Source organism: Leuciscus leuciscus, assembly GCF_965113295.1.
Source record: "Leuciscus leuciscus genome assembly, chromosome: 4".
NCBI classification, from domain to species: Eukaryota; Metazoa; Chordata; class Actinopteri; order Cypriniformes; family Leuciscidae; genus Leuciscus; species Leuciscus leuciscus.
In genome coordinates, this window is record NC_138728.1 from 19,129,794 (window position 1) to 19,157,763 (window position 27,970).

The 27,970-nt window shown below is 37.8% G+C and overlaps 1 protein-coding gene across 27 annotated transcripts in view; it reads right to left on the reverse strand.

The window, feature by feature from the left end:
- Positions 1–27,970, reverse strand: part of celf2 (cugbp, Elav-like family member 2) — a 148,926-nt gene that overhangs the window by 35,972 nt on the left and 84,984 nt on the right. For all 27 annotated transcript variants that reach the window (XM_082168230.1, XM_082168228.1, XM_082168250.1 and 24 more), the window contains 2 exons: positions 16,851–17,047; positions 6,636–6,718 (listed from right to left, as the gene is read on the reverse strand). In XM_082168230.1, the coding sequence (XP_082024356.1) occupies positions 6,636–6,718; positions 16,851–17,047 (280 nt within the window). The remainder of the gene's footprint in view (positions 1–6,635; positions 6,719–16,850; positions 17,048–27,970) is intronic.

Sequence of the window (27,970 nt, forward strand, 5' to 3'; positions counted from 1 at the left end):
TCGAGATGCTATTCAATTACTGGCACAATCTTTAGGAAACTATATAGTCAAATTCCACGCACATTAAAATCATTGTGAAATTCGCATTAAACACTTGGGCTGTTTTTTGAATGCCGCTAAGACTACACTTCTGCTTTTGGTTGTTCATCTATTTATTCTTTCTATTTCTCAAAGTCTCTCCTCCTCTTGTAACACCTTCAGCTTTGTGGATCAAAACTAAAAGTTTGTGTCCAGCAGCTTTGATATACTTCCAGATCTGTCCAACACACACACACACACACACACACACACACACACACACACACACACACACACACACACACACACACACACAAACACACACACACCCAGACAAGGCTTCTTCTCTGTAAGGTGTGTGTGTTCACATGCAGCCGTCACGGAGCGTGTGAATTTATGTTGTCATCCTCTCCCATTAAAGGCCACGACACTAATAACAGAGATCATGCTCTGGTTCCCGTTTCTCATGAAATATACATGCTTGCTCTCACAACACACACACACACACACACACACACACACACACACACACACACACACACACACACACACACACACACCACACACACACACCACACACACACCTGAAAGCATTCAACATCTGCAGAAAGAATGACAGCTCCATAACTCTTGGGTTGGATCGAATTATAAAAGCAGTCAGAAATAACTGAAGATATCCCTTTACTTCATTTCAACTCTGACCTTTGACCTTCACCACACATCCACGGTCTTTGATGGTTTGCCATGCTGCCGGCATCCTCTAAAGGCTTCTGATCCTGTAGGACACAAACGCTCTTTCTGACCGTGGCTAGAATACTTAAAAGTTTTAAAAGATTAAGGTTTGTTGTTTGATGCTGTTTGTTCACTTTGCAGACAGACTAATGGTAGAAAAATGTATTAATTATTAAATTATATATACAGTAGTGACTAAAGAACAAAACAGTAAACTTGGTTAAGGTATTTATCTGACAAAATTATTTTCTTATGCACAAAAAAAGAAGAAACAAAAAGCTCACAGGAAAAAGCAAACACTGACTACAACGTTATCATTTATAAACATTTCATTTTTGCGAGTTCATAAATTCTCTGTATTCTCTGCCAGGCCAAAAAGTATTTCTGCACAATTTGGCATGTTTCATTATATCACCACAAATAACAATTGACTCCAAGCACAGTTATGCAACGTACTTTCAAAATCTTTACCAAATTTTGAATAACATTTGAAAAATAGATGATGTCAATTTTCCAAGGCAAAGCATCATGTACACAACATATCCACAAACTGATGAGCCAAAACATTATGTTGATCAGGCAACCTTCCACTGTTTCAAGGTCCAGTTTTGACGCTCGTGTGCGTATTGTAGGTGCTTTCGATGGTGGACAGGGTCATCACAGGGACTCTATGAAGCCCCATAACCATAATTAAAATAGCCTTCATTGCCCTCGTGCATCTATGAGCCTTGGGTGCCCAACACCCTGTCGCCGGTTTGTGCTTTCTCCCTCCCCGGACCACTGTTGATCAATTCTCACCACTGCTGACCGGGAGCAACACACAAGCCATGCCGTTTCAGAGATACTCTGACCCATTCGCCTTGCCATAACAATTTGACCCTTGTCAAAGTCGCTCAGATCTTTGTTCCAGCCCATTTTTCTTCTATCCAACGTTTTTTTTTTTCTAATCTACTTGTTAGATGATCAATGATATTTGCTTCACCTGCAGTGACTAGTCATAATGTTTTGGCTCATCAGTGTATATCGCATTTTTTTGTTAATATCTCGCAACTATGACTTTTTTTCTCAGAATCGTGAGTTTATAACACACGATTCTGACTATTCAGAAATTCCAAGTTTAGCCTATGTTTAGCCTACTCGTATGATATGGCTCATATATATATACAATATATGAGCCATTTCACACGAGTAGCCTTGCGATATGGCTGTTAATAGCACTGCCGTAGGTAATACAGTCATATCGCACGGCTACTCGTGTAATATTGTGTTTATACAACAGTTCGACGGCACAAGTGTGTAAATAAAGGAGAAACCACAACGGAGTGTCTTTAAAAACCCTCTTTTGTGCAGAACTACTTCCTTCCGCCACGGATTCAAACCTCAAGATGACAGTTTGACAGTTGAGCCCAAGCTTCAATTCTAAAACATCACTTTAGAACTAGTAACAAAGGAACGTTGGGTCGCTTCATTGAAGCTTATTGTATGATGTAGAGTAAAGCATTATGAGAGAGAGATAGACTAAGCGAGTGCACTAATCAGCATCTAGCTGATATTCTTCAGGTCAATCTTATATTCATAATTACAAGTTATTTACCGGTATATCAAATATTACTTATTGATAAATAATATTGAAATAAACAATATTAGCCATTATAAAAGTTTATACAATAGGAAATAAACACAAGCAAACAGTTGTCAAAAGTACATAGTGGCCTACATGATTTCAGTTAAATAAAAATGTAAAGTTTTAAAACTATGCCCTTAAGGCCCGTTCACACCAAGCACGATAACTATAAAGATAACGATAAAGATATAATTCTAAAAATCGTTCTCCATATTAAAGAATAACAGAGTTCACACCACAACTATAACGATAAAGATATGAGGAACGATATCGTTGGGATCACTTTCAGAACGATTTTTTTTTCCAGCTGTCCAACGATAAAACACTGACAGCCAATCAGAATCCATTCTAATTTAAAGGTCTCGCGCATTTAAAATGGCAGATGACATTGCAGAGAAGTTAATCGTCGAGGTACAAAAAAATCCTCCACTGTTTGACAAGTCAAACCCCCTTTTCAAGGATACGTTAAAAAAGATGGATATATGGAAAGCAATCGGTCGTATCCTGGGAATAAATGGTGAGAAGTATTATGCAGTTTAGCATAGTGTAACAAAATGACCTCAGGTAGGCTATCCAGCGCTAGTTTTGACAACATTGGCGTTGTATACATAAAGGTGTTGACTAGGCGATGTTTTTATCCCATCATTGACAGCGCGGGCGCGCGCGTGCTTAGAATAAAAAGACCGTTATCGGTCGTTGGTGTGGACGCATATATAGTTATCTTTATCGTTATCTTTATAGTTATCGTGCTTGGTGTGAACGGGCCTTTAGCCAAATCAATTTGCTCTGGAACAAGTAATAGATTAATAAGACCAAAGACTGCCCATTTGAAATACCCTAAATGAATTATACCTCATGTTTAACACCATCTACAGTACATGAAAGCCAGCGGCAAATTCCTGAATGACTGGCCGAGATAAAGCTGTTCTCGGCGGGTACATAAGCGTTGTACGGCCGCTGATGGTCTAGAGCTCACATCTGCCAAAACGTTTAAACAAATTGTCAAATTTGCACTATGTTCATATATAAGTCGCATTTTTGTGGTCTAAATAACTACATTCTCGCCTAAAAACTCTTAAAACTACATTCCGTGACACAACAACAGTAGTATTTGTGAAAATAGGGTGGTTTGCTGCTTGTCCGTCAAGACACTCTCTGTGAGAAATGTTGCAAGCGGAGTGATACAAACTGGGAAACGGTTCCAGTTCTGATAATGTACGGATATCGCACGAAAACCTTTTTTTTTTATTTTAATGATTGAGTGTGTAGTCCAGTGGTTTGATTACACACGGTGTGTTTGGGTGAAAGATCACAAGAGTCAGACAGATGGGCACACAGTGGGGAATATATAAGCTGCCACACTCTCCTGAACACGAACACACACACACACACACGCACGCACACACACACACACACACACACACACACACACACACACACACACACACACACACACACACACACACACACAAACACACACACACACACACACACACACACACACACACACACACGCACACACACACACAGACAGCAGCAGCAGTGAATGATATTTAATTAAAAACAAAAAAATATTGCAACTACCTTTAATGGAGCGCACGCACACACTCGCAAACACCCGCAAACACTCGCAAACACTCTCAACCAGACAAGACCTTCTTGAAACCAATTCAGACGGTGTAATTGATAACATCTGTCAAATTTATATACAGATAACCTACTGACACACACTCGATGGTAGAAATGTTTTAAACAACTCAATCAAACAGAGCAATAGGGAGATATAAGGAGTGTCTCTGCACTACATTGTGTGTCTATTTTGGTAGTAAAATAAATGTTTAGTTATTTTTTTATTTTTGCTGCTTTTTATTAAGTTTTACAAATAAACATTATTAAATTAACCATCACAGAACTTTGTACATCTCTACAGAACTGGAATGCCTGTCATTGATCAAATTCAACAAATACTCAAGCCTCAGCCAACATTTTTAAATCCATTTAGCATAATTCTGCATTTTTTCCATCAAAATAAGTTTAAAGTCTTCAGATTCCATTTGGACCTGTTCATACACGACTGTTATTACTCTATACAAATGTCTACTGACCAAAAACTTCACAACAAGCATATTGCCAGCACTAAACTGATCTTGTAGTGTGAAAGCAGTCTACAGTGAACTGAATTAATGTACAATCACATAATGAGAGAGAGAGAAAGAGATGAATTCGTTCACAGCTGGAGGACACTTTAACAGACATGTCCTACATTAGCCTTCACACACACGCCGTTCAGAGACGGTCTGATTATGGCAGCAATTGATATGATAATCGTATGTGACATCTCTAGGTCTGCCGTGGGCTAAAGAGTTCGGAATAGGAAAAAAACATTTCTAACTAAACAAAAAAATGATAAGACAACAATGAGAGTGAACACAGACACTAAAAGCAAGAATACAGTTAATCTGTCAGATTGATGACAACACTATTATGTTGTCATCAAATAAATCTTGTTTTGACTGTATGGGCAACCTTACATTTCATTTTATTACAAATGACAGTAACCTTAGATACTGTTTTATGTATTCACACAAACACACACACACACACACACACACACACGCACGCAAATTAAAGTAACCTTCAATCCTGTTTTATGTATTCACACACACACACACACACACACACACACACACACACACACACACACACACACACACACACGTTAAGCACAATAACAAACTATACTGTACACAAGTAGAAAAACATAGGTGGTCCAAACACAAGCGATTCGGTGAGCCTGGTCATGAAATGTTAAGGATGTATGATATCAGCACTACATTGGTTACTGACCGACATTTGAGATTTTTTAATTTAGGGGTATCGGCTGATATTGGAAATATATCACCGGCATGTGTTACCTTTGCCAAAAATACTAATACTTAATTGTTAAATCATGTTCCTCAAATTTCAAAATGAACTTTTGGGATATTTTATTTTTGTATAATATGATGTTGCAATGCTTAAATTCATTTGTAAAACTAAAAAAAAAAAAGCAAAAAAACAAATGAACATATTTACCTATTTCGGCCATAGACGGTCATATTGACCGCACTGAATTTCGCGGTATTATTATAGGCTATACCAATATACACAACAATAAAATGTGGTAAAAATACACAAAACATATTCAACAACAAATAATTTAAATGTAATGATATTCAGAACAGAACAAGAATGAAAAAATAACTATAAACAAGCCAAAATGAAATACTTTATAAGCGAAAGTGAAAGTAAGTGGCGTTAGGCTCACGTAATTCTCTAATTAGAATCAAAATGTTTTAACATTTGCGATGTATTTGGATGGTAAACTATTTTAAACTAAACTACTTTATTATAGGCTTTGTACTTCACTCACGTTCCAATATCGACGGAAAAAATCATCCTCTTCACACGTGCAAAATGGTACGAATTGTACGAGGCTATACTGACTATATAAACAGAGCAGTGGAATTTTTATATGTTAGGTTGACTATTTTATTATGGCTATAATGAACAGGCTGCAATGTCAAGATTGCAATGCTGTAATATGGTGTGTGTGTCGGCGGGCGCGATTGAACAGTGGAAACATGAAAACATAGGCTACTCCGTTATTTTGTTCAGGACATCTACAGATATTATTTATAAATGTATAATTAAACTTGTTTAAATGTACAGTTTGGTGTTGTTTTGTTTTTAAAATATATCCTAATACAATAAATGCATTAATCTCTCAATTGGGTATGTATCATTAAAGATATAGAGTTCGGAATCTAGCGGTCAAAATGACCGCTCGCGGCAGTTCTAGTAGTTATGGAATTATGGCACTTCTAGTGTTAAAAGAGTGTAGAATTGTAATATCTGCCATTTATCGGTCATCAGCCACAATTTATTTAAAATAAATAAATAATACAAAATAATTATTTGTGGTCTCGAACCTAATTTAAAAAAATCTTACTGACCCCAAATTTTTGAACGTGACCATTTTGGATTTCGAAGGCACTGGCTCTGATTTCAAGACTACATACATCACTCGCTACGTCAGGAAGCACAAATTATAAAATCGTTAACGTTTCCTCAACCCGACCTCATACATTTTCCTGAACTACCACCTTTAACAAAAGGAAAGCAGATTAAAAACTTGAAACTGTCGTCATTTGAATGAGGAATTCTCTGCCTCGCTAGCTTTCAGAGAGAGACAGACATGAGCAGATGAACAAACGCTCACCCCAGTTAAGGTCTTTATGTTGTGCAGTGCATTCTGGGCCTCCAGGGCAGCTTTCCGTGTGTAGAATGTGACAAAACAGCACCCTGGGAAAACAGAGAGAGAGAGAAAGAGAGAGGTAAGCATTTTAAGCATGCAATAAGCCAAGTGAATTTGATCTTTTTCTTTTCGTCTCACTACCTGCTGAGAGAGAAAACAATCTCACTGCTGTCACACAGATCTCTGCCAAACTACACCACAGAAAAGATAAGGGACGAGGGAGAGAAAAAGAACCAGAGTGAGAGGAAAGAGCCTAATATGTGATGCTTAATAAACGGCCATGTAGATCGGGATTTTGGACCAATGAGATTTCACTTTGGCTACCCACATATTTGGTGTGCGAAATCGCATAGCCTACTGTCTGAGTAGGTACTACAACTGAATTTGGATTTACTTCATGATGGTTAAAAAAGTATGTTCTATATATTATGAATGTGTGTAGAATGAATGTAATTCTGACGTATTACATCCCCCATGTTGTTATTGTCATGTGACCAACCCTTGTCAGTTACGTGGCTGCACTGCCATTCATAAATCCTCTCCCGTGGCCTCATGGGATAGTAAAGTGTCCATTGTATGAGTGCTTTAGAATCTCATTGGAACTAGTACACTGTTTTACCAGTCAATCTTGGACATTTCACCTACTGTTTTTCGAATACTATGTATTTGTTCAAAGTATTCAAACTAGTAACTATAGTGTGTGAGTCTTTTTGAATGATTTAATTAAAAAAATGTAATAAAAACCTGCTCATAAGAGTCATTTGCTTATGAATCAGACTACACTGGCCATGTCATATTTTTCTGTGCAGCCTGTGAGGACAACCAAATGCAAAGATGTGTTTTTATTTTTATCGTTATACCAAATTTTGTTGTTATTGTTAACTAAAACTAAGACTAAAACTACTGAAAATTATTTTCTTTAATTAAAAAAAGAAACTGAAATAAAATAAAATATAAATATTACACTAAAGCACTAAAAAATATAAAAGATTTTTTTTTAAATGACAAAAGCACAAAACACTAAAAATTTTACTAAAATTAAAACAAAAATTACAAATATTTTAAAAAGCATATTCAAAAAATGTATAAATAGCATATAAATAATCCTAAAAGCACAGCTTTTTACCTCATCACATTCAATTCAGACTCCAAACTCCAAACAAAATATGTGCCATGGCACTGGAGATTCAGGAAGTGGTGCAGGAAACACTGAATGGACGTGTTCCACTAACATTTGACAGTCACAAAGTCACGATACTTTTTGTATCCACCAAAAAAGATGGAGCAAAAAGCTATGTCCTTCATCAGAAAAATAAAAATGACTATATGTACAGTATATGTCTGCACACATCGCTGTCCTTGACTGGGCATTGGAGTACAGAAGCACGCATACACACACACACCGGCTAACAGAAAGAATCAGCTGGGGATCTTTTTATGTGTGTGTGTGTGTGTGTGTGTGTGTGTGTGTGTGTGTGTGCGGCTAAAGCAAGCTGAGAGTGCTTGCATGTTTTATTTAGAGAGAAAAGAGAAGAGGAACAAGAAAAAAAAGAGTGAACTGAATCCCCCTTTTACTGCCAGGGGGAATTTTGGCAGGATAAACTAAGGACTCACTCATCCCTGGCAACAGTGAAGTCCAGTCTATGGCCAAAACAACCCTGTTCCCAGTGTTACACACACACACACACACACACACACACACACACACAACACCAGACACTAGTAAGCGATCATACACATTTAAACTCCCAACATGCCTGAAACATTCCCATCAGTCAACATTGACAATGGTCGTGGTCGGGGGGCTGAATGGTTCTGGGCCATTAACACAAAGGTTGCAGGTTCAATCCCAATTAAGTGTGACTCAGGAACTGAAGTATTAATGAGATCCCAGTTCGGATCAATCATCATTGTGCCTGAAGTAAAACACTGATCCCAGGGGTCTCAAAAACTTAAACTAGGATACCATAGGAAACTCAAAACGCAAGAATCTACTAAATGGACATGTAGTCTTAGCCTCTGAGTATTTAATTCAATACCAAGAGCTTTCTCAAAACTGTGAGCTTAAAGCAGCACTCAGTAGCTTCGGGATTTCTTCGCTGTATTCTCGCTTTTTGCTCGCAGGTTTCTCTCTAGAGCTCCCCCCACAGCTTCGGAATAGATATTTGACAACACTGTTGTAAAAACTCGTTGGTGATTCTCAGACACCAGAGGCTATAGATCAACGACATCAAAGCAGACGGGACGTTCTTTAAAACGTCTTCTTCATTCGGGTTCGGACAGCGTGAGGGAGCGCAATAATGACAGCATTTTAGCAGATTTCTTTTGGCCGTAAAGCAATTGTTTACATCGCGAGACCTGATATCACGCGAGACTTCCTGACGCAGCGGCCGGTGGCCCGCCGGCTCAAAGTTGCAAGTGCGTATTTTCCGCTCACGGGCACCAGGGGGGTGCGAAACGACCACCATTCAACCCGAAATAAGTAATATAACCATTCCAATGACGCCGAAGCTGTTCAGTTAAGGTAAAAAAAGTTACTTAGTTCACCTTTAAAGGCCTGTTCACACGATAACTATAATGATAATGCTATTTAAAAATCATTCTAATTTTAGAAGAACAGCAGAGTCCTCACCACAACTATAACGTTAACGGCAAAGAATTATGTCGTTGGAATCACTTTCAGTACGATTTTTCCCAGCTGATGAACGATAGATGCATTGCCAGCCAATCAGAATCCATTCGACTTTATAAAGCTTGAGCATTTAAAGCGGCAGACGACAAAACTTCAGTGTGCACTTATAATAAACAGAATGTTATTGTGCGTTGTTGTGGATGCTAATATAGTTATCTTTATAGTTATTGTTCTTGGTGTGAACGGGCTTCAAATCTGTTCGGTCTTGTTTTTAAAAATCGTCATGGCCAGAATGAGCTTTAGTTAGGACCAGACTTTATGACTAAATAAATGTAAGGTTATAAATGATATTCAAAAATGTGTTTTCACAAACAAGATGTCCTGTACGTATGAAAAAATTATGAAAGATTTGATATAGGGGGAGTGTTCACAAGTGTTTTGTGTACAGGGGTTTGAGTTAATACCACATGAGCCTAAACACTCCACAGCAACTCTAACAGTAATACTACATGAGCCCATAATACTCCATAGTATTAAGTAACACTCCACTACATCAAGACCTGAAACGCACCGTACAGTTGCGTAAAACCAGTAAGGGTAAAGATGAAAGTAAAGTTAAGAAATGAGATAGCTATGATGGATAAGCCATGTTCAAACCTGTTGTAAAATAGCTGTTATCCACAAACCTGTGACCTAACATTAGTTGATTAATTCATGTATGAATTTACAGTGTTGATTAACAAACTACATGTTACAGGACAGTGCTAGGAAGGGGAAAATAATGATAATTATTAAAATGTAATAATTAAAATTAAAAATAGACTTTAATTAATAATATATTATATATAATGTTATAGAGAGAGAGAGAGAATCAGCCTATTTCACATGTGTTGAAGCGGACATAAGGCTGTGATATTAGAGGTATACTGCCCTTACAAAAACCAAATATAGTAAAATGGTAGTGGATTTCGCACAAAGGTAGACTGGGAAAACCCAGACAACTTCCGGCAAATTTAGATTTGCTCTGCGAGTAGTCTGGCAAAGAGCTCATTCAAGCCCATTTCTAATCCCTCGAAATCGCGGCACCAATCAGAAACGTTGGGGCGGGCTTTACACGATGACGATCGCTCTGATTGGTTTTAGGTCTATCCAATTGCGCCCAGAGGCATTTGAGCGACGTCCATTGGTGACGCCCCTTTGGAAATGAGTTATTAATGAAGCTTTGCCACACCATAACTCAGTTACTACTGAGAATGGTCTGGTTGTAACCAGGCTAGCACAAAGGATAAGTAAGTATACATAAATCGGAAATTGTAATGCGTGAGCACACAAGCATACGCAAATGTTTTTCGTGTAAATGTAAAAGTTCCTCGTGTACATGCCAAAGTCTGTATATAAACATATTTTAGGAGATCCATAGTTTTTACATATCATTCTACAACATTAACCCCCGGTTTCACGGACAAGGCTTAAGCTAGTCCCAAACTAAAATGCATGTTTGAGCAGTTTTAACTGAAAGCCACTTTCACTGACATATCTTTTCCATTGTTCTGTCTCAAGATGCACACCAGTAATGTTTTTCTTCTAAGGCACATTTATAAAAGCTACTTAATCATCCTAATTGACTAAGGTCTAATCCTGGCTTAATCTAAGCCCTGTATATGGAATCAGGCCATAGATGTCCAAAAGCTTTTAAAATGCTGCCTCCAAAACAACGCTAATACGCTTATATGAAACAGTCAGCCAATAAGGTCTTGTTCATGCTTGTGTTGTCAGCAAAAGTGAAGGGAATGTAGCCTCTCTGGACTCTGCCAGCGACTCATTCCTTGGCTGTTGACAGCGGTTCGTGTTTAATCGTGTTCCGACACTGGAAACCTTTGACAATCCCAGGCAAAGTGGTCAGAACCGTCGTCCTCAAAGTGTTTTCAACATCCGTGCGTGGCAGGACTGCTGACGTGCGGTCTGAAAGCCCGAGCCTCACCTGAGACGGATAAGACAGGATAAAACCACGAGGCGTACAACCGCCTCAAGCGCTCTGTGACCGTCCGTACTCGTGCTGAGACTTGCTGACGGGCGGATTTCATAATATCATCATATCGATGGATAAAACGAACCGCCTTTAACGTTTTACGTCTCGTTTCACTCGAAAACGTTCCACATTATGGAAGTATAACTGTATTCGTGTTGACTGTAAACGAAAATGCCTTGAATGCCAATTATTCCCAGATTCCGTTTTTGATCTGTTATACGAGACAGTCTGTCCAATGCCCTAAAGATATGGACTTAATACCATGAACACACACACACATATTTGTTAGAATATATTTTAATACATTAGCATAGCACATCTGCATTTGGCCTTAGAGGACACACACACACACACACACACGCTCTTATATCATTCTGCGGCTGTGCTACGTGTCCAGGGACTGAAAAGGATGCTCACACAAACGCATCCATTCATCTTGTGTGCGTGTAGGCGTGCGTATGTGTGTGTGTGTGTGACGGACTTCAAAGGCAGACAGGAATACATCTTTACTAAAGAACCCCAGCTGCTCAGGGCCATTTAGCCCTGGACCGCTCTCGCATCACTCAATCAACAAGGGACGGTCTGTTTCTATGTGTGTGCGTGTGTGAGGACCGTACTAAATTGTAGCCCTGCTCTGATAAACAATTCCTGCTCTTCACCTCTGGGTGCATTTATATTCTACGCCTTGTTTCTGGTCTCGCGCACACACACACACAGGCGATCAGTCAGGCCGTCTGTTCGGAAGCACCTCCCCGCTGATGCTCAGGCTACGGCGGCCAGGCAGGGACACACGCGGGCCGCAGGACGCGACGTCCCACTATGAATTGGCACAGCATGTGTGTGAACGTAGATTGCACCGCTGAGACTGAAACTCTTGCACTCTCGCTGGGATGTGTTCGCGAGTGTGACTATTTTTCCATTGGGTGCTGGTGCCCAATCTGTAACAGTTCGGAAGATTTCCACCGAAGATAAGTAGGATCTGGGTTGACAGAATATCCAGAAAGCACTAACGTCAGTGGCTGCGTGAAGCTAACAGAACCACAACTCAAGATAAAAAATAGATTGCTTCCAATATAATCCAGCGACCGCGATGCAACACTGACGCAAGTACTACTCCAACCACTTCATTTTTCCTGTCCATCTTAAAAAAATAAATGATTAATACAAATTTGTGTATTATATTCTAAATATTTATTGCATTTGTATAAATATTAGTGCTGTAAATCGATTAAAAAAATGAATTAATCGCAATTTTTTCTGGAATTAATTGCACCTATCATCAGTTTTTTATATATTTCTATATTGTAATAATTTCACATTTAATCTCCAAATTAATGTAAAAACAACACAACGACAGTAGCTAATATTTTAAATATTTGTTTAATTGCATCTTTTTTTTTATGAAATAAGGCCAGTATCACTGATACCAATACCTCTACTGATGTCTCTATGGAATTAATTTTTATAGACATTCAGCATTACAGTATAATTGAAAGCTATAAATTGAATTGTTTATTAGCCATAACAAAAGAACAACTTTTAGTTTAAGTCAACTTAAAACAATCTTTACATAAGCCCGTTATAATAAATGCCACATTTACCTGCCCTTCAATATATTAGGGCTCAATTGTTTTCTGTTGGCCTATTCAGACCAGTTCATATTTTTAATTGCTTTTACTTTTGCTGTTTTTGACCCATGTAACCTTGTAAACAGTGATTTATGATTTTTAGGTAGGTCTATATATATACAGAAATTGTATTTCCTGTCTTCCCTGCATAAATTATAAATTAAATATAAATTAATCACTTTTAAAGCCACAAAAGTTATTCAGTCAAAAGCAGTGAGTGGTTTTTTCTTTTTCTTTTGTTCTTTGATTATCCTTAATGCCAAACAGCAGCAGGTTTAATAGGATGCTGTCACTTTAAGACCTGCCACACATAACGCGGATCTGACACACATCCCATTTTCTCACAACTCTTTACGTTCATTTAAGACCTCATTTAACACATCCTCAACAAAACGGAGGATACTTGACAAAACGGGCATTTTGGCATAATTTTGAGTGTTTTTGTCCGTTCAAGCGCTGTCTAAGCGTATGAGTCTTGTGTGTGTCTCAGAGACAGGAGATTCTCTTTTGTGTCTGATCGCACTTCAGTGATTTAAAAGCATTTGCATGAAGAAGAGCGTGATCATATATTGTAACGCTAGCCAAAGGACAACTGGAAAAAACAAATGCTGCGTTAATTGAGTAAATATTTGTAATGCGTTAAACTGAAAAAATTACTTGCATGCATTAACGCGCTAATTTTGACAGCTCTAATATATATTGTTAAATAATTGTTGTATGTTATATATTATACATAATATACATGAATATTATTTGTACAATATTTAAATAAACAAATAAACAAACTAACAAACAAACAAATAAATAAATACATTTCTGATGTTGAAGCAAGTTCCCCAAAATAAGTGTAAAACTCTTTAAAAAGCTATATAAAGACTGTAATGTGTTATGTTTGCTTGTGGGCAGGCTATGTATTAAACTAGTTGCGCCAGTGGAAAGTCAAGGAAACTCAAGTTAAGTGTGTGCGAACTTGAGTAAGATCTCAGGTTATCCAATATTGTGTGTATATGTTGCTTTAAGACGCTTCAAATTGAGTCCTGTTAACTGCCACGCTTTTCTTAATATAATCTGCCTATTAATTGGTCATTTTCAAAAGGTGGAAAGACTGTCCTTGCGGGGGAGAAAATGGAAAACCAAAACCTTTTTAGAGAAATTCAGTTCTAATTGGTGGACGCCACAGGGAAAGACAGTGCCAGAGAGACAGGAGGGAAGTTAACGCTCACCTTGCGACTTTGTTGGTGGAGAAATCTTTCAATACGGTCTAATTTAACAGCCGGAGCCACGCACAGACGACCTTTTCCTAAATGAAAATGGGTCTGAGTGGAGCTGAAGGCTAGCGGCAGCCATTACTGCCCAACGGCTGTGTCAGAGGCCTTGATGAAGCTGGACCTGAGAGAGGCACTCTAACTGCAGCTAACTGAACTACAGGAGCACTCATCACCCCGTCTGAAAGCCAATCACACACCTCGGCTCTGACGGCGATACCCGTCGCAGTGCCTGCGTGTGTGCGAGAGAGTAGGGACTTGAGTAATGCTCTCCCACTCGGCCCTGACTCATCCTCCATAAGAGCGAGTGGATGGGCGGCATTGTGAACGTGTACATGCCATCTTCCTGTCTGCGTGTTAACAACTCCACAGAACCGAGGTTAACGCCTACGCTTTATCGCTATTCTGAAACCAGGCGAGCTACTTCGCTGTCTACCGCCTACATAGGCACCATCGGAACCACAACTGAACCTCATAAGTGACTGGTTTGGAACATTGCTGCAATCTAAATGATCATATCTATGAGGACGTGAACGGCACAACAATGTCGTAATCATCAGAAACTCTTCTCAGACTTTCTGAGTTTAGGCCAGTGGGGATTTCTTTAAGACTGCAAGGGAAGCTCGGCTTCCCCTATAATGTCAAAAAAAGTAATGGTCAAATATGTACTATTGTGTTAACATTTTATTGACAAAAAATGTGTTAGAACACGTTAGCAGGTCAGCTGACTCGATTTCATTCTCATACATTCCCGTAGCGTCGCAGTGCATTTCCCTGTTGAAGCTCGGCGTCCATTGACTTCAATGGGGCTGCTCTGAACAGTTTTTTTCAGTGCTTCGAAACTAGACGGTCAATGCTGCGATTATGTCCCGCCCACGGACGCTCAGCGTCTCTGGTGCTGCGTTCCAGTCCACTTTTAGACAAGCACTTGCGAACTTCCCTAAGCACTTCCCCTCGGGGGAATCCCCACCGTCATATTGAAGTGTGTTCCACTTCGTGAAGTGGACGAGGGAAGTTTATATGGACAGACCCTCGTTCCCTCGATTTTGACCGAGGGAGCGAGTCTACTTCATATGTACACTCCAGGCACCTATATGTCCCACAATGCAGTACGATTGTGACGTCACCACAGAGCTCGTCTAATCACCACCACAACAAACAACTCTATGATATATTAATTATATAATTTAAAACAACCCACACACACCTATATACATTTGGATGCTACATTAAACAAATTCTTAAAGGGAAAAACATTTAAATAATAAATCATAAATAATAAAGCTGATTCCAAGTGATCAAGGGCTTAGGACGTTCCAATTCAGCCCATTGCAGTTTCCGCCAGTAGTGGGCACTTGTGCATCGTAAGATATGACGGACGTCCGAGTGAACGAGACGGAGGGAAGTTAGTGAGTGAAGGGCATGACAATTTTGGACTGGAATGCAGCCTGGGGGTGAATGGAGGAGTGGGCTGGCCTGGACTCCGGGCTTCTGCGTGATGATTGGAGGGTCTGTCGAAAGGCTCCATCTCCTTTTGATTGACAGCGATTTCATACAATAAAAAGTCGCTGCCGCTGAAGCTATTCGAGCTCAGTCCCATCGCGGATTTTGCAAGTGTTGTCTAAAGACAAACTGCTGCAACCTATATCTTGGTATTTGCTTGTCGAAATTGCTAGCCAGTTTTCATAATACATTTCACACAATTATACATTTATATCTTTATTATATTATTACTTATTATATTTTTTATAATATTATTAGTAATAATTATTCAAATAAAATGAAAAAAATATTAGTAGTAGTAGTATTATTATACTTTATTATATTATTATTTATACCTTTATTATATTATTACATTTATACAATTATACCTAACTCTGCTGGCCATTGAGAGGACACTGGTCAAGTCACTGGAAAAGACGCCTAGTTGGTACGACAGGGTCACAGAGCATTTTCTTGAAAAGGAACGTAGCGCAGAATTTACGTATAAGTAAATGGACAAGTTTTATGATGTAGGCCGAAAATGAGCTTCCCCTCTTTGAAAGACCAGCAGCCGCCACTGGTTTAGGCCGTGCATATTATACAAGTGGAAGCAAACCGGCTAACATAATCATGCTTTAATTATTGATGTTGACGATAATTAGTTTGTATGCATTTTACGAACTGTTTATGATGAATAAAGATAAAGCTAAACCAAAAGCTAACCAAGAAAACACACCTCATTTAGCCAGGGAATGATGAATCAGACTAGTGCGACCAAGCTACATTACCCATCATTCTCTGCAGCAGCACAAGAATACATTCACCTTACAATATAGCTTTAATTGTATGCATGGCTGTTCATACAGGTTTTCCTTTCTATTTTCTTTGACCTTTGCATTTTGCAAAGTGCCCCTTTATGCTCTTTTAAAGGTTCCTAACTTTGTTTTTATTATGAGAGACTGGGAAAGAGAAAGATTTGGATAGAGGATCCAAGGCAGAAACAGACAGACAGGAAGTAAAGAAGCAAAACAGGAAGCCAGAAGCTAACACATTACACATGTGAGTAGGTCAACATGATGCAACATGACACCCTTGTGCAGTGATGGCGTGTGTGATGCATTAAAGACAGGAAAAGCACCCTACCTTTGCTCTGTGGTGGGTTCTGACTGCGATCTCGCAGGATGTTGATCTGGTAGACGGCTCCATACGGCTCAAAAAGCTCCTTTAACTCTTTCTCGGACCAGGAGCGAGGGATCTGACCCACAAACATCTTAATGGCGTCCGGATCAGGCTGGTCCGAGTGTTCCAGGGCGCCGTTCATCTTCCCAGCTGTACCGTTACTGTAGAGAGAGAGAGAGAGAAAACAAGTGTTATGGAGTGTAAACTAAGGGTATGTTTACACGACAAACATATGCTTAAAACAGAGAAGTTTTTCCTTAGGTTTTCCCTCGTAAAGATGACACCATTGTCAAAACAATCTCCATTCACACGAATCTGCAAAAATTACAAAAAATGCTGTATTCTGCTGCCAGGCCAGTAGATGGCGATGAAACACTATAGACTGAACACGTAATACGCATGAGCATGACGTCATCGTCTTCAGAGATTCGCGTTTTTGTTGTTTACACGGAGAATACTTGCACTTTGAAACCAGTTTTCAAAACGTTGCGTTTTCAGGCACCCAAAACGCTGTTGTTGTGTAAACGAACGGCCAAAACACATAAAACGTTTTACGTTTTTAGTTAAAACCGGAGTCGTGTAAACAGCCCGCTATACCGTGGTCTGAAAACATTGGAAGATGGTGAGTGAGAGAGGTTGGTCTCCAAGCTCACAGCAAGATCAAATTTGGGCCGGACAGATCGACAACTGCTCCTAATTAAAGCAGGAAGACACCGAGACACAAATGCTGATTAAAATCACAACAGTGCTATTACACTCAGCATGAGTGCTGTATTGTTTGTGTGTGTGAGTGTGTTGATGTGTTTACAGTCCTGAGCAGGTACACATCTGACTCTGTTCTGGGTTGAGTAAGTTCTATTACCATAAAAAATAACTTTGATTTGTTCCTCTTTTTAGATAAAAACAAAAACAAAACACGTTTTCAGCACATTTATAATGGGGGCATATTAGGTAAGCACTGCAAATGATAAATATACACAGTGTTTTGAAGGTATCATCAATTATATAAACATTATAAATAATTTGTCAACTCATGTCATGAGGATGTAAAATGAGGATGCCCCATAGACTTCCATTGTAAGTGAATTACTGAAACACAATTTTGGTTTGTTTATACAAACTGAGAGACGAGTCTAAATAGTTTTAACGGCATGTCACAAATGCTGTTCACAAAGCTTCAACGTGAACTGAGCTCAGAATTTTGCCATCTTCAGCGACTGACTTTACCAGAATTTAACAAACTCGTGACATGATAAAAATGGCTGAGCTGAGTCAGGGTGCGAAACAGATCTGTGTGACCCCTAGACGCCCATGATGCTGGTTCAGCGAGTTCATGAGGAATTTCTTGCGCTTGTTTTAGTTCCAGATGAAAGCACTCAAAGAGAGAATTATCCCCCCCCCCTACATACACACACACATTCACAAAGTTCCACATTTCCTTTTTTTCCCAGCTTACAAATAACAAAACGAGTGAACCAGCCTGAACAAACTACAACATTTTATTTCAGCTTGGGTTTGCTGATTGAAGGCCAACCTGCCTGCTGCCCTTCAACTGATATGAAAATAAACGAAAATCTAATAAATACATACTTCTATCCTCAGTGAAGAAGTGTAATAATTTCCTCATGAGACTAATTATCGCACTAAGCATTCTGTGTGGAAGCCTTCTCCGCCTGTTTCAAGATAACTGCTCCAATTTCTTCCCTTCGAAACATGCATCACTCCAAGGACATTTTGACATGAATTAAGCACTATTCTCTTTACAAAGGAGAAGTGATTTCTTTTCTCAGTAAACTGTGCCAGTCTGTCAGTTTCATTAAAAGCTCATGTTCTTGAGGACATACATAGATTTCAGGAACAGATTTGGAACATATATTATATATACATATATAGTACCAGTCAAAAGTTTGGAAACATTACTATTTTTAATGTTTTTGAAAGAAGTCTCTTATGCTCATCAAGCCTGCAGTAAAAAAAAACAAAAAAAACAACAAAAAAAAACAGTAATATTGTGAAATATTATTACAATTTAAAATAATGGTTCTCTTTTTTAATATATTTTAAAATGTAATTTATTTTTGTGATGCAAAGCTGAATTTTCACCAGCAAGTACTCCAGTCTTTGGTGTCTTATGATCCTTCAGAAATCATTCTAATATGATGATTTAATACTCAGTTATTATCAATGATGTTCAGTTCAAATGAACAGTTGTGCTGTTTAATATATTTTTTTGGAATACTTTTTTCAGGATTCATTGATGAGTAAAACGTTAACAGCATTTATTCATTAAAACAGCATTTATTCAAAATAAAAACATTTCTAACAATATAAATCGTTACCATCACCTTTTATCAATTTAACGCATCCTTGTTGAATTAAAGTACTAATTTCTTAAAAAAAAAAATTGTTATTGTTCCCAAACTTTTGAACGGTAGTGTATATTGTTACAAAAGATTTCTATTCTAAATAAATACAGTTCTTTTTAACTTTTTATTCATCAAATAATCCTGAAAAAAGTATCTCAGGTTATAAAAAAAATATTAAGCAGCACAACTGTTTCCAACATTGATCATAAATCAGCATATTAGAATGATTTCTGAAGGATCATAAGACACCAAAGACTGGAGTTCTTGCTGATGAAAATTCAGCTTTGCATCACAAAAATAAATTACATTTTAAAGTATATTAAAAAAGAGAACCATTATTTTAAATTGTAATAATATTTCATAATATTACTGTTTTTTTTGTTGTTTTTTTTTAACTGCAGGCTTGATGAGCATAAGAGACTTCTTTCAAAAACATTAAAAATAGTAATGTTTCCAAACTTTTGACTGGTACTATATATATATATATATATATATATATATATGTGTGTGTGTGTGTGTGTGTGTGTGTGTGTGTGTGTGTGTGTGTGTGTGTATGTATGTATGTATGTATGTATGTATATATATATATATATATATATATATATATATATATATATATATATATATACTGTATACATAAATATATAAATATATAAAGAGAAACTAAGCTGTAAAAAGGCCACTCAGAAATCATTATTATGACAATAAATAAATAAATAAATAAAGGAGGGAGATATAAAAAAAACCCTGACAATAGACTTTTATAATTGTTAATTTAATTAATAAAAATCCCGTTCAAAATCGTGAGCTTGGAATTATAAGGTTCTATCTCCGTTTAGGGTAGTTCTGAGATATTGAGCATCAAAGTTTTTACATCCCAGCTGGCAATGGAGAGATGGAACCTTTTTATTTTATTAATAACTACTAACAAAACATTTTTTTTTACAAAAATAACACCACACAGGCATTAATAAACACCTAATGGATCAGATTATGTCAAAAACTCAATTTCGACCAAAAGTGGAGATAGAACCTTATAATTCTAAGCTCACGAAATGTCATTTATCAATTGAAGCAATTCTTGAAGAGAGGGTGAACAACTACCATTTTTACTTGAAGGAAAAAATATATAGGCCTACATGTATTAAATTAGCATTATGCTGTAAATGTACTTACAATGTTAAGGTAAAAAACTTTTTAAAAAGGTTAATATATATATATAAATATATAAGCAATAAATTTACAAAAGTGTAGAATACGTTGACTATAACTATTACACAAATCGGCTGAATCCATCCTGAGGCCTGTATATGATTTTGTTTTCCTTGGCTGAGTTTATACATGCAGCCATGAAGAAACATTCACAAACTCTCATTTCTCTTTAAAGCGAGAACAAGGCCTAGAGTTAAAGAGCAGACACAGATAAAGAGAAAAGGTTGGAGGTAGAGAGAACAGACACCGACCTCTGGACTCGATTCATCCATCTCTTGCAGAAGGACCCTATTCTCTCCGCGGAGACGCCCAAATCTTTGATCGACTTAAAGGACATTTCTGCATGCGCCGCGGAAAAAAAGCCGCCCGCTCGGGTCCCCACGGCAACCGCTGCTCAGCTACCCCCACCCCAATAAATCCCCCGGCAGTTACCACAGTGATAAGGGTGCCCCTCGCCACCGATCAAAAAGCAATAATGGCGTAAAAAGCGAGCATGACACAGGCACCGAGGCCAAGAGCCAGAAACTCACTCTGATACACAGAGAGAGGGATGGGACTGCGAGTGTCAGGGTGTTGTGCGTGTATGTGCGCGCTTGTGTGTGTCACAATTAGTAATTGTTTCGTTCGACAAGGCTCGACTGCAGGAATACAAAGGCACAAGTCACAGGAAGCCTGTAACAGTGTGCTGTAGGGCACTCGCACACACTGGCCTGGGGTTGGGGTATAAAAAAAGAGAAGAAAAAAAGAGCTGGAATCGAATTCATTTCATGACATTCAGTTTCAGTTCTTGAACATTATGCATGCTTAGACGGAACACTACAATGAAATACTTAAATGGTGTAATGCAATTACAGCAGGATTCATCATTTGGTGCTAAAAGAATCAACAATGAATCCTTATGTGGAATCATACATTTCTTAAATTCCCGGCAAAGGACTAAAGGCCTGTTCACACCAATAACGATAACTATAAAGATAACCATAATGATAACTATAGTAGCTTTCACACCAGCAGACAATATCGTTCTGTTTATTATAAGCGTGCGGCAGTTTTGTCGTCTGCCACTTTAAATGCACAAGCTTTATAAAGTCGGATGGATTTTGATTGGTTGTCAATGTTTTTATCGTTCATTAGGTGTAAAAAATAATAATAATAACTCCTCCATTACACTTTGCCGTTACCAATATAGTTGTAGTGTGCTATTCTTTTAAATTGAGACCGATTTTTAGGGCTATATCTTTCTTGTTTTCGTCATACTTATCCTTGGTGTGAACAGGCCTTAAGGAGAGAAGCCACACACATTGTCCTTTATTTGGACCATCTTTCTTTCACTCATCTGTGCTGACAAGGTAGAAAGAAAAAGAACCAGACACAAGGTGAAAAGAAAAGTGTTTTTTGTGTGTGTGTGTGTGTGTGTGTGTGTGTGTGTGTGTGTGTGTGTGTGTGTGTGTGTGTGTGTGTGTGTGTGTGTGTGTGTGTGTGTGTGTGTGTGTGTGTGTGTGTGTGTGTGTGTGTGTGTGTGTGTGTGTTTATCTGTCTGAATGTAAGTCCCGAGGCTTAGATTAAGTTGTCAAGTGGATCCACTACTGCCATAGCATTCTATGTCTCTCTCTCTCCTCCTTTCTACCAACTTCCCTCTCAATTTGAGTCAATTGTCTGCCTTAATGGCTTAACTAGACCTTCCATCAGCCTGGGCTGCTCTTAAGGTGTGTGTGGGGGGATTGCTGATGTAAGGAACTTTGATAGGCCACAGGCTCTCACACACACACACACACAATCACTCACTCATGTACTCAAAAGCAAGCACAATAACACTGCAAGCCAGCAAAGCAATCATTTGTGCATCTAAAGACGGCGTGGTTGGTTACATAAACGCAATATAACAAATTATGGTTGGAGCACTTCGCATTTTACATCTGTGTGGCTATAATAATTATACAGACTGCATGCATACGTATATCAATTTGTGTTATGCAGTGTTTAAAACGCTTCATATGTGTGGCTATTTAAAGTATGTGGACCTGGACATCTACAGTGAGAGAAATCTAATAAATATATACAGTTATATAAAGGTACAGTGTGTTAACGGTGTCACGGTGGGCTTATAGGGAACGAAAAGATGAAAAAAGAAAAATGGAAGTAGACTGTGAAAACGAAGCTAATTTGGATACAAAATCCCTCTTCCACCCATTCCACACACATTAGTTGACAGGCAGCTGGGGGGGAAGTCGCAAACCTGTAATTTCCTCGGTTTAAAAAAAGCACAGCTGACAAATGTGTGTGTGTGTGTGTGTATGTGTGTGTGTGTGTAAGCAGGAGAGAGTGAGAAAGAGTATGAAAAACGTGATTTTTACTTATTTTTCCAATCATCACTAGAAGTTAACACCGCCTGTCTGACAGCTGTGCCGTCGTATCTCTCTCTCTCTCACTCTCTCTCTCTCTCTCTCTCTCTTGCTGGCGACAGGTGATGCTTTAATTCCACTCATCAGTTAAGCTTTATGATCCTAATTAATCTCATTGGTCATAAAAACAAGGCGTTCTGCTCCGAGCGCTGAAAAATACTCAATCCATCCACACTTAATAGGGAAGATTTATCTCTGTTTCTCCATGGTTCATTTATCGCTTTATTTCTCTGTCTTTCTTTAAACGTGTCATAATTCGGGGCTTGTCAGTCACGTTTATGATGGCGAAACCATCCGTTCAGTGACCCTGTATGCTAAATGTCTCATTTGGTGTCCAATGCTTGAGAATGAAATATTTATGACTGAGACGGTTCGTTCTGCGATTTAGTTTTAGCACATAACGGCTTTGTCTAAAAACCTAGTGAGCTTCCTTGTTCGGCAGCGTAAGATCGTACAAATAATCAAATCGCACACAATTAGTTAGCATTGGCAAGTAGAGACGTTCAAATCGTTTTGGGCATCCTTGTTACGTACAAACATCCATCTCGAATGCATTTATTATGAGGCTCACAGGTACATCTTAACATTCAAACTACATATTTTGGGTGTCGTGGGGCCACAATTTTTTGGCCATCACAGTCTGTTTGAGAAATCAAATCATTTTGGGTACATATTTTTTAGGAATTGATTGAACATTCCAATCGTACACTTTTTTGGGGGGGGGCTTCATAGGCACATATGAATGCTTAAACCGTACACCTTTTCTGGGCAACAAAGGCACGTACCAACATTCAAACAGTGCACATTTAGTCATTGAAGGCTGTGAAAACGGTAAAAACGTACACATTTTTGAGCCATTGTGTATGAATACTGAAATCGTAAACTGAACAAATGTACACGTTTTTTGAACGCACATGCCGACATTCAAACGGTGCACATTTTGGCATTGAAGGCTGTGCGAATGTGCCATTGTAAGCTATACAAATATTACAATTTTGGGGGTATCATAGGCACATAATATGAACATTTCAACCGTCTGCATTTTTGGGCAAAGTATCCACACATCATCATTCAAAAATCGAATTTTTGGCATTGTGGGCTGTGCATTTTTTGGGGGCATCATAGGCACATACGAACATTTAAACCGTACACATTTTTGGCCATCATGTGCCCATACAAAGCCCATTGTCATTGTAGGCTTTGCGAACATTCAAATGGTACACATTATTGGGTGTTGAAGCCACATACATGCTTTCAAATAGCATGTTTTTTTTTTTTCATTTATTGGGCATCATCAATATGTTCAAACTGCTTTCTAACCTGTCAATGTTCAAACTTATGATGGCCAAAAATGCTGTCTAGATAGGCAGCTTACTAGGATCTGAAACAGCCAATGATGTGCATTTGTCCTTTCATATGTCCTGACCAAGGTAAGCAGACTTACACACACACACACATTTCAAGGTCAGACAGGCAGTGTGACTCCAGGAAGATATTTCCTGTCATCAGGTTCGTCAACTGTCAGGAAGATGTCAAACTCAGAATATATTTAGAAGAAAAAAAAAGTCACCTAGGACAAACCATTTCCTGTATACATCTCATACAAAGTCACTTGACAACAAAGAAAACCTTACAAAATACAAATAATAATTTTTCGAGGTATGAGTGGAGATATTTGCTATAGCAGTCAAAATCACTCAGCCAGAAAAACATGCCAGCTTAACTGCGAAGAATGACAGGCATCGGCGCGTGCGAGCGAGCGAGCGAGCGCATGTGTGAGATGTACAAAACTGTTCTGTTAATCACTCCACTTGTTAAAAGTGTGAAGGGGAGGTGGGTGCTATAGACGTTTCCATGGTAACTCTTGAAACGCGAGGAGCCGATGTGATAAATGTCACACTTGCTAATGAAGCAGCGAGCTGGAGAGATGCTGTCTTTCTGCGCTAACGAGGAGACGCGCACACACAAGCCGAAAAAACACAATAACAGCCTTGATTTATCCAGAAACATTTTTAACTCGCTCCATAAAAACTGCATTACTTCAATTTAAAATGACGACCCCACCAGAGCACTTACTGATGTATACTATTTCTAAATGGACATGCTACACACACAAAAATACTCTGGGTTCTGAACAGTTTTATTGAATTTTTCATAGCTGGTAAATCATAAAAATGACAAGAAATCAAAATTGACCTTATTTCCTTTCTTGATAAATGTCCCTTGTCTTATTCTGTGCAATTCATCGATGCGTGATGTTTTGAAGAACAAGAGTTTTCATATTTTTCCTCCACTAAAACTTTCTAAAAATGGATCTTGGTGAAATTAAGGCAATATGGGCAGTGAAAACAGTAGAAACTAATAATATTATATAGCCTAACAATCATAAGTCAATCTAATTTGCGACGGATAACAAGCCCTACGTTATTATTATTATTATTATGAAAATTTTGGCCAAAACCAATAACCGATAATTCTTTATATTTGAAAGCTGATAAATCTAAATCTTGGCACTCATTTTGTTTACAGATACAATTATTTATTCAAAACTAGATTAAAAGTGCAATTCATACTGTACATACAAATACTTGAATACACATATTCTATGCTGTTTATTAGGTTTTGAATTAAGATATTTTAGATAAAATCAGAGATCTGTCCTAATATGAAATATTTATTATAGGAATAAAACATTTAAATAACAAACATTTTGCAGTTTGGCATACTATTTTGATAGATACTAGATAGATAGATAGATAGATAGATAGATAGATAGATAGATAGATAGATAGATAGATAGATAGATAGATAGATAGATAGATAGATAGATAGATAGATAGATAGATAGATAGATAGATAGATAGATATGTCATTGACCCACATACTAAACAAAACAATACATTTTAATAAAAATGCCATTTTAACAGCACCGTCATGCTTTTTGAAAACATATTAACTATTTCTTTCATCACTAATTAATATTGCATTGAATATTAAAAAGTCAAATGAAAGTAATACATTGTTTTAAAGACTTACTAAATTTAACGATAAACCCAATATAATAACAGTGGACAACTATTGTCAGAAATATCTGATTATTAGTCTCTAGTTTATTTAGATTTTGTGGTCGTTTCCCACCCTTTCCATCACACAAACTAATCCATCTTAAATAAGTGTGTACGCAGAAATCCCATCCTCTTACAGAGAGCTGAAACAAAGCAGCCGTGTTTCCTTGCAAATGTTTATGGACTGAAGTGCTTATGAGGAAAAGTGCTCCGCAAATGACACTACACACTGCGCACTTAAACTCGCGGCTCCAAGCACTTTTGCTGCTGAAAGCAGCTTGAGTGGAAATCTGAGGCAACAGTGTGACAGGATTGCCAAAATCCTGACAACACTACCAGGATTTTTTATTGCCTCCCTGTTGCTATGGAAACCGGGTGGAGCTGGGGATGAGCGACTGATGATGCTGCGAATGGCTGAGTCGGGTTCATCTCCAAAAGACACACACACACACACACGCGCACACAGGAATTGGACGCTGTGTTATGGGCTGTCATCCAGTACTAGAGGGGTTTGACTTGGGTGTCAGCATGCATGTCGAGCTTTGTGTGTGTGTGTGTGTGTGTGTGTGTGTGTGTGTGTGTGTGTGTGTGTGTGTGGCTGGCAGGCATACAACAGGTGCAGAAGGTGAAGTATATCAAACATCAGGAGCAATCATAATGACCAGAAGTTGGACCACCATCAAACTTCTTCAGGTCAGCAAATCCTGGCCCGCGGCTCATCTTTTGTGTGTGTGTGTGTGTGTGTGTGTGTGTGTGTGTGAGAGAACATCTGGGCAGCAGGTCCTTCATCTGACAACAACCCATCTGCTCACCTGTTTCGCTCTCAATTCTTCTCTATCACCCTTTCATTTCCTTTACAGTCTGTTAATCTCTTAAATAACCTCTGAAAATATTGGAAGTTTGAACACAGGACGTATTTTCACAGCTTGAAGCCCTTAAGCATGATCCAAAATAAACTAAAAATAGTCACATCTTCTAATAAAATGTGTTCATTTTGGTTCAGGAAACCCATTTAAAAATAGTTATTATCTGTTTACAATTTGGGGACCCCAGTGGTGCAAATATTATGCACTTCACCATTATAGACACATTTGCATTTGCATTGAAATAAATGGCATTTTAATTCAAATGTATTGGTTTGTTTAGTGGGTCAATGACAAATAAGAGTGATCAAGATAAAAGAAAGGACAGATCTTTTAAAATCTAGTTTAAAACACGCATGCCAGGATCTTAATGCATTCTTTGTGCTCATGCTGGACATTTTTATACCGTTTTATAAATAAATTAAAAAAGGACAATTTTATACATCAACAAAAAATTTTATTCAAGTGAGTCTAAAAATGTTATGTTGTGTAAACCATCAAATAAAAAGTAGTAACATTCTCCAAACACCTTGAATATATCTGAGTGTACACATCTTAATAATATTTAAAAAAATGTTTCAAATACATTTTTCAAGTTAAAAGTTTTTTTTTTTTTTACACAAATATCATGAATTATTCACTGAGAAATATCATTATATTGTTTGTAGAGAGTAATACAATAGATCTATCTATCTATCTATCTATCTATCTATCTATCTATCTATCTATCTATCTATCTATCTATCTATCTATCTATCTATCTATCTATCTATCTATCTATCTATCTATCTATCTATCTATCTATCAATCTATCTATCTATCTATCTATCTATCAAAAGATTATGCCACACAACAAAAGGATTTATGTTATTTTTATTCCTATAATTAATCTTTTATATCAGCACAGATCACTGATTTTATTCGGTACAAAAAATATCTAAATTAATTTGAATTCAAAACTTAACAAACAGCATATAATATGTCTATTCAAGTATTTGTGTGTATGAAATGCACCTTTAATCTATTTTGAATAAATGAATTTATCCGAACAAACAAAATGAGTGCCATGTCACTGACCCATGTGGTTTGTACAGATGCTGTGGTTCACCTCAGAATTCCCTGTTTACTCTTCTCTAAACAGCTCCTTTCTAAACAAAGAGAAGATTCTTTGCAGAA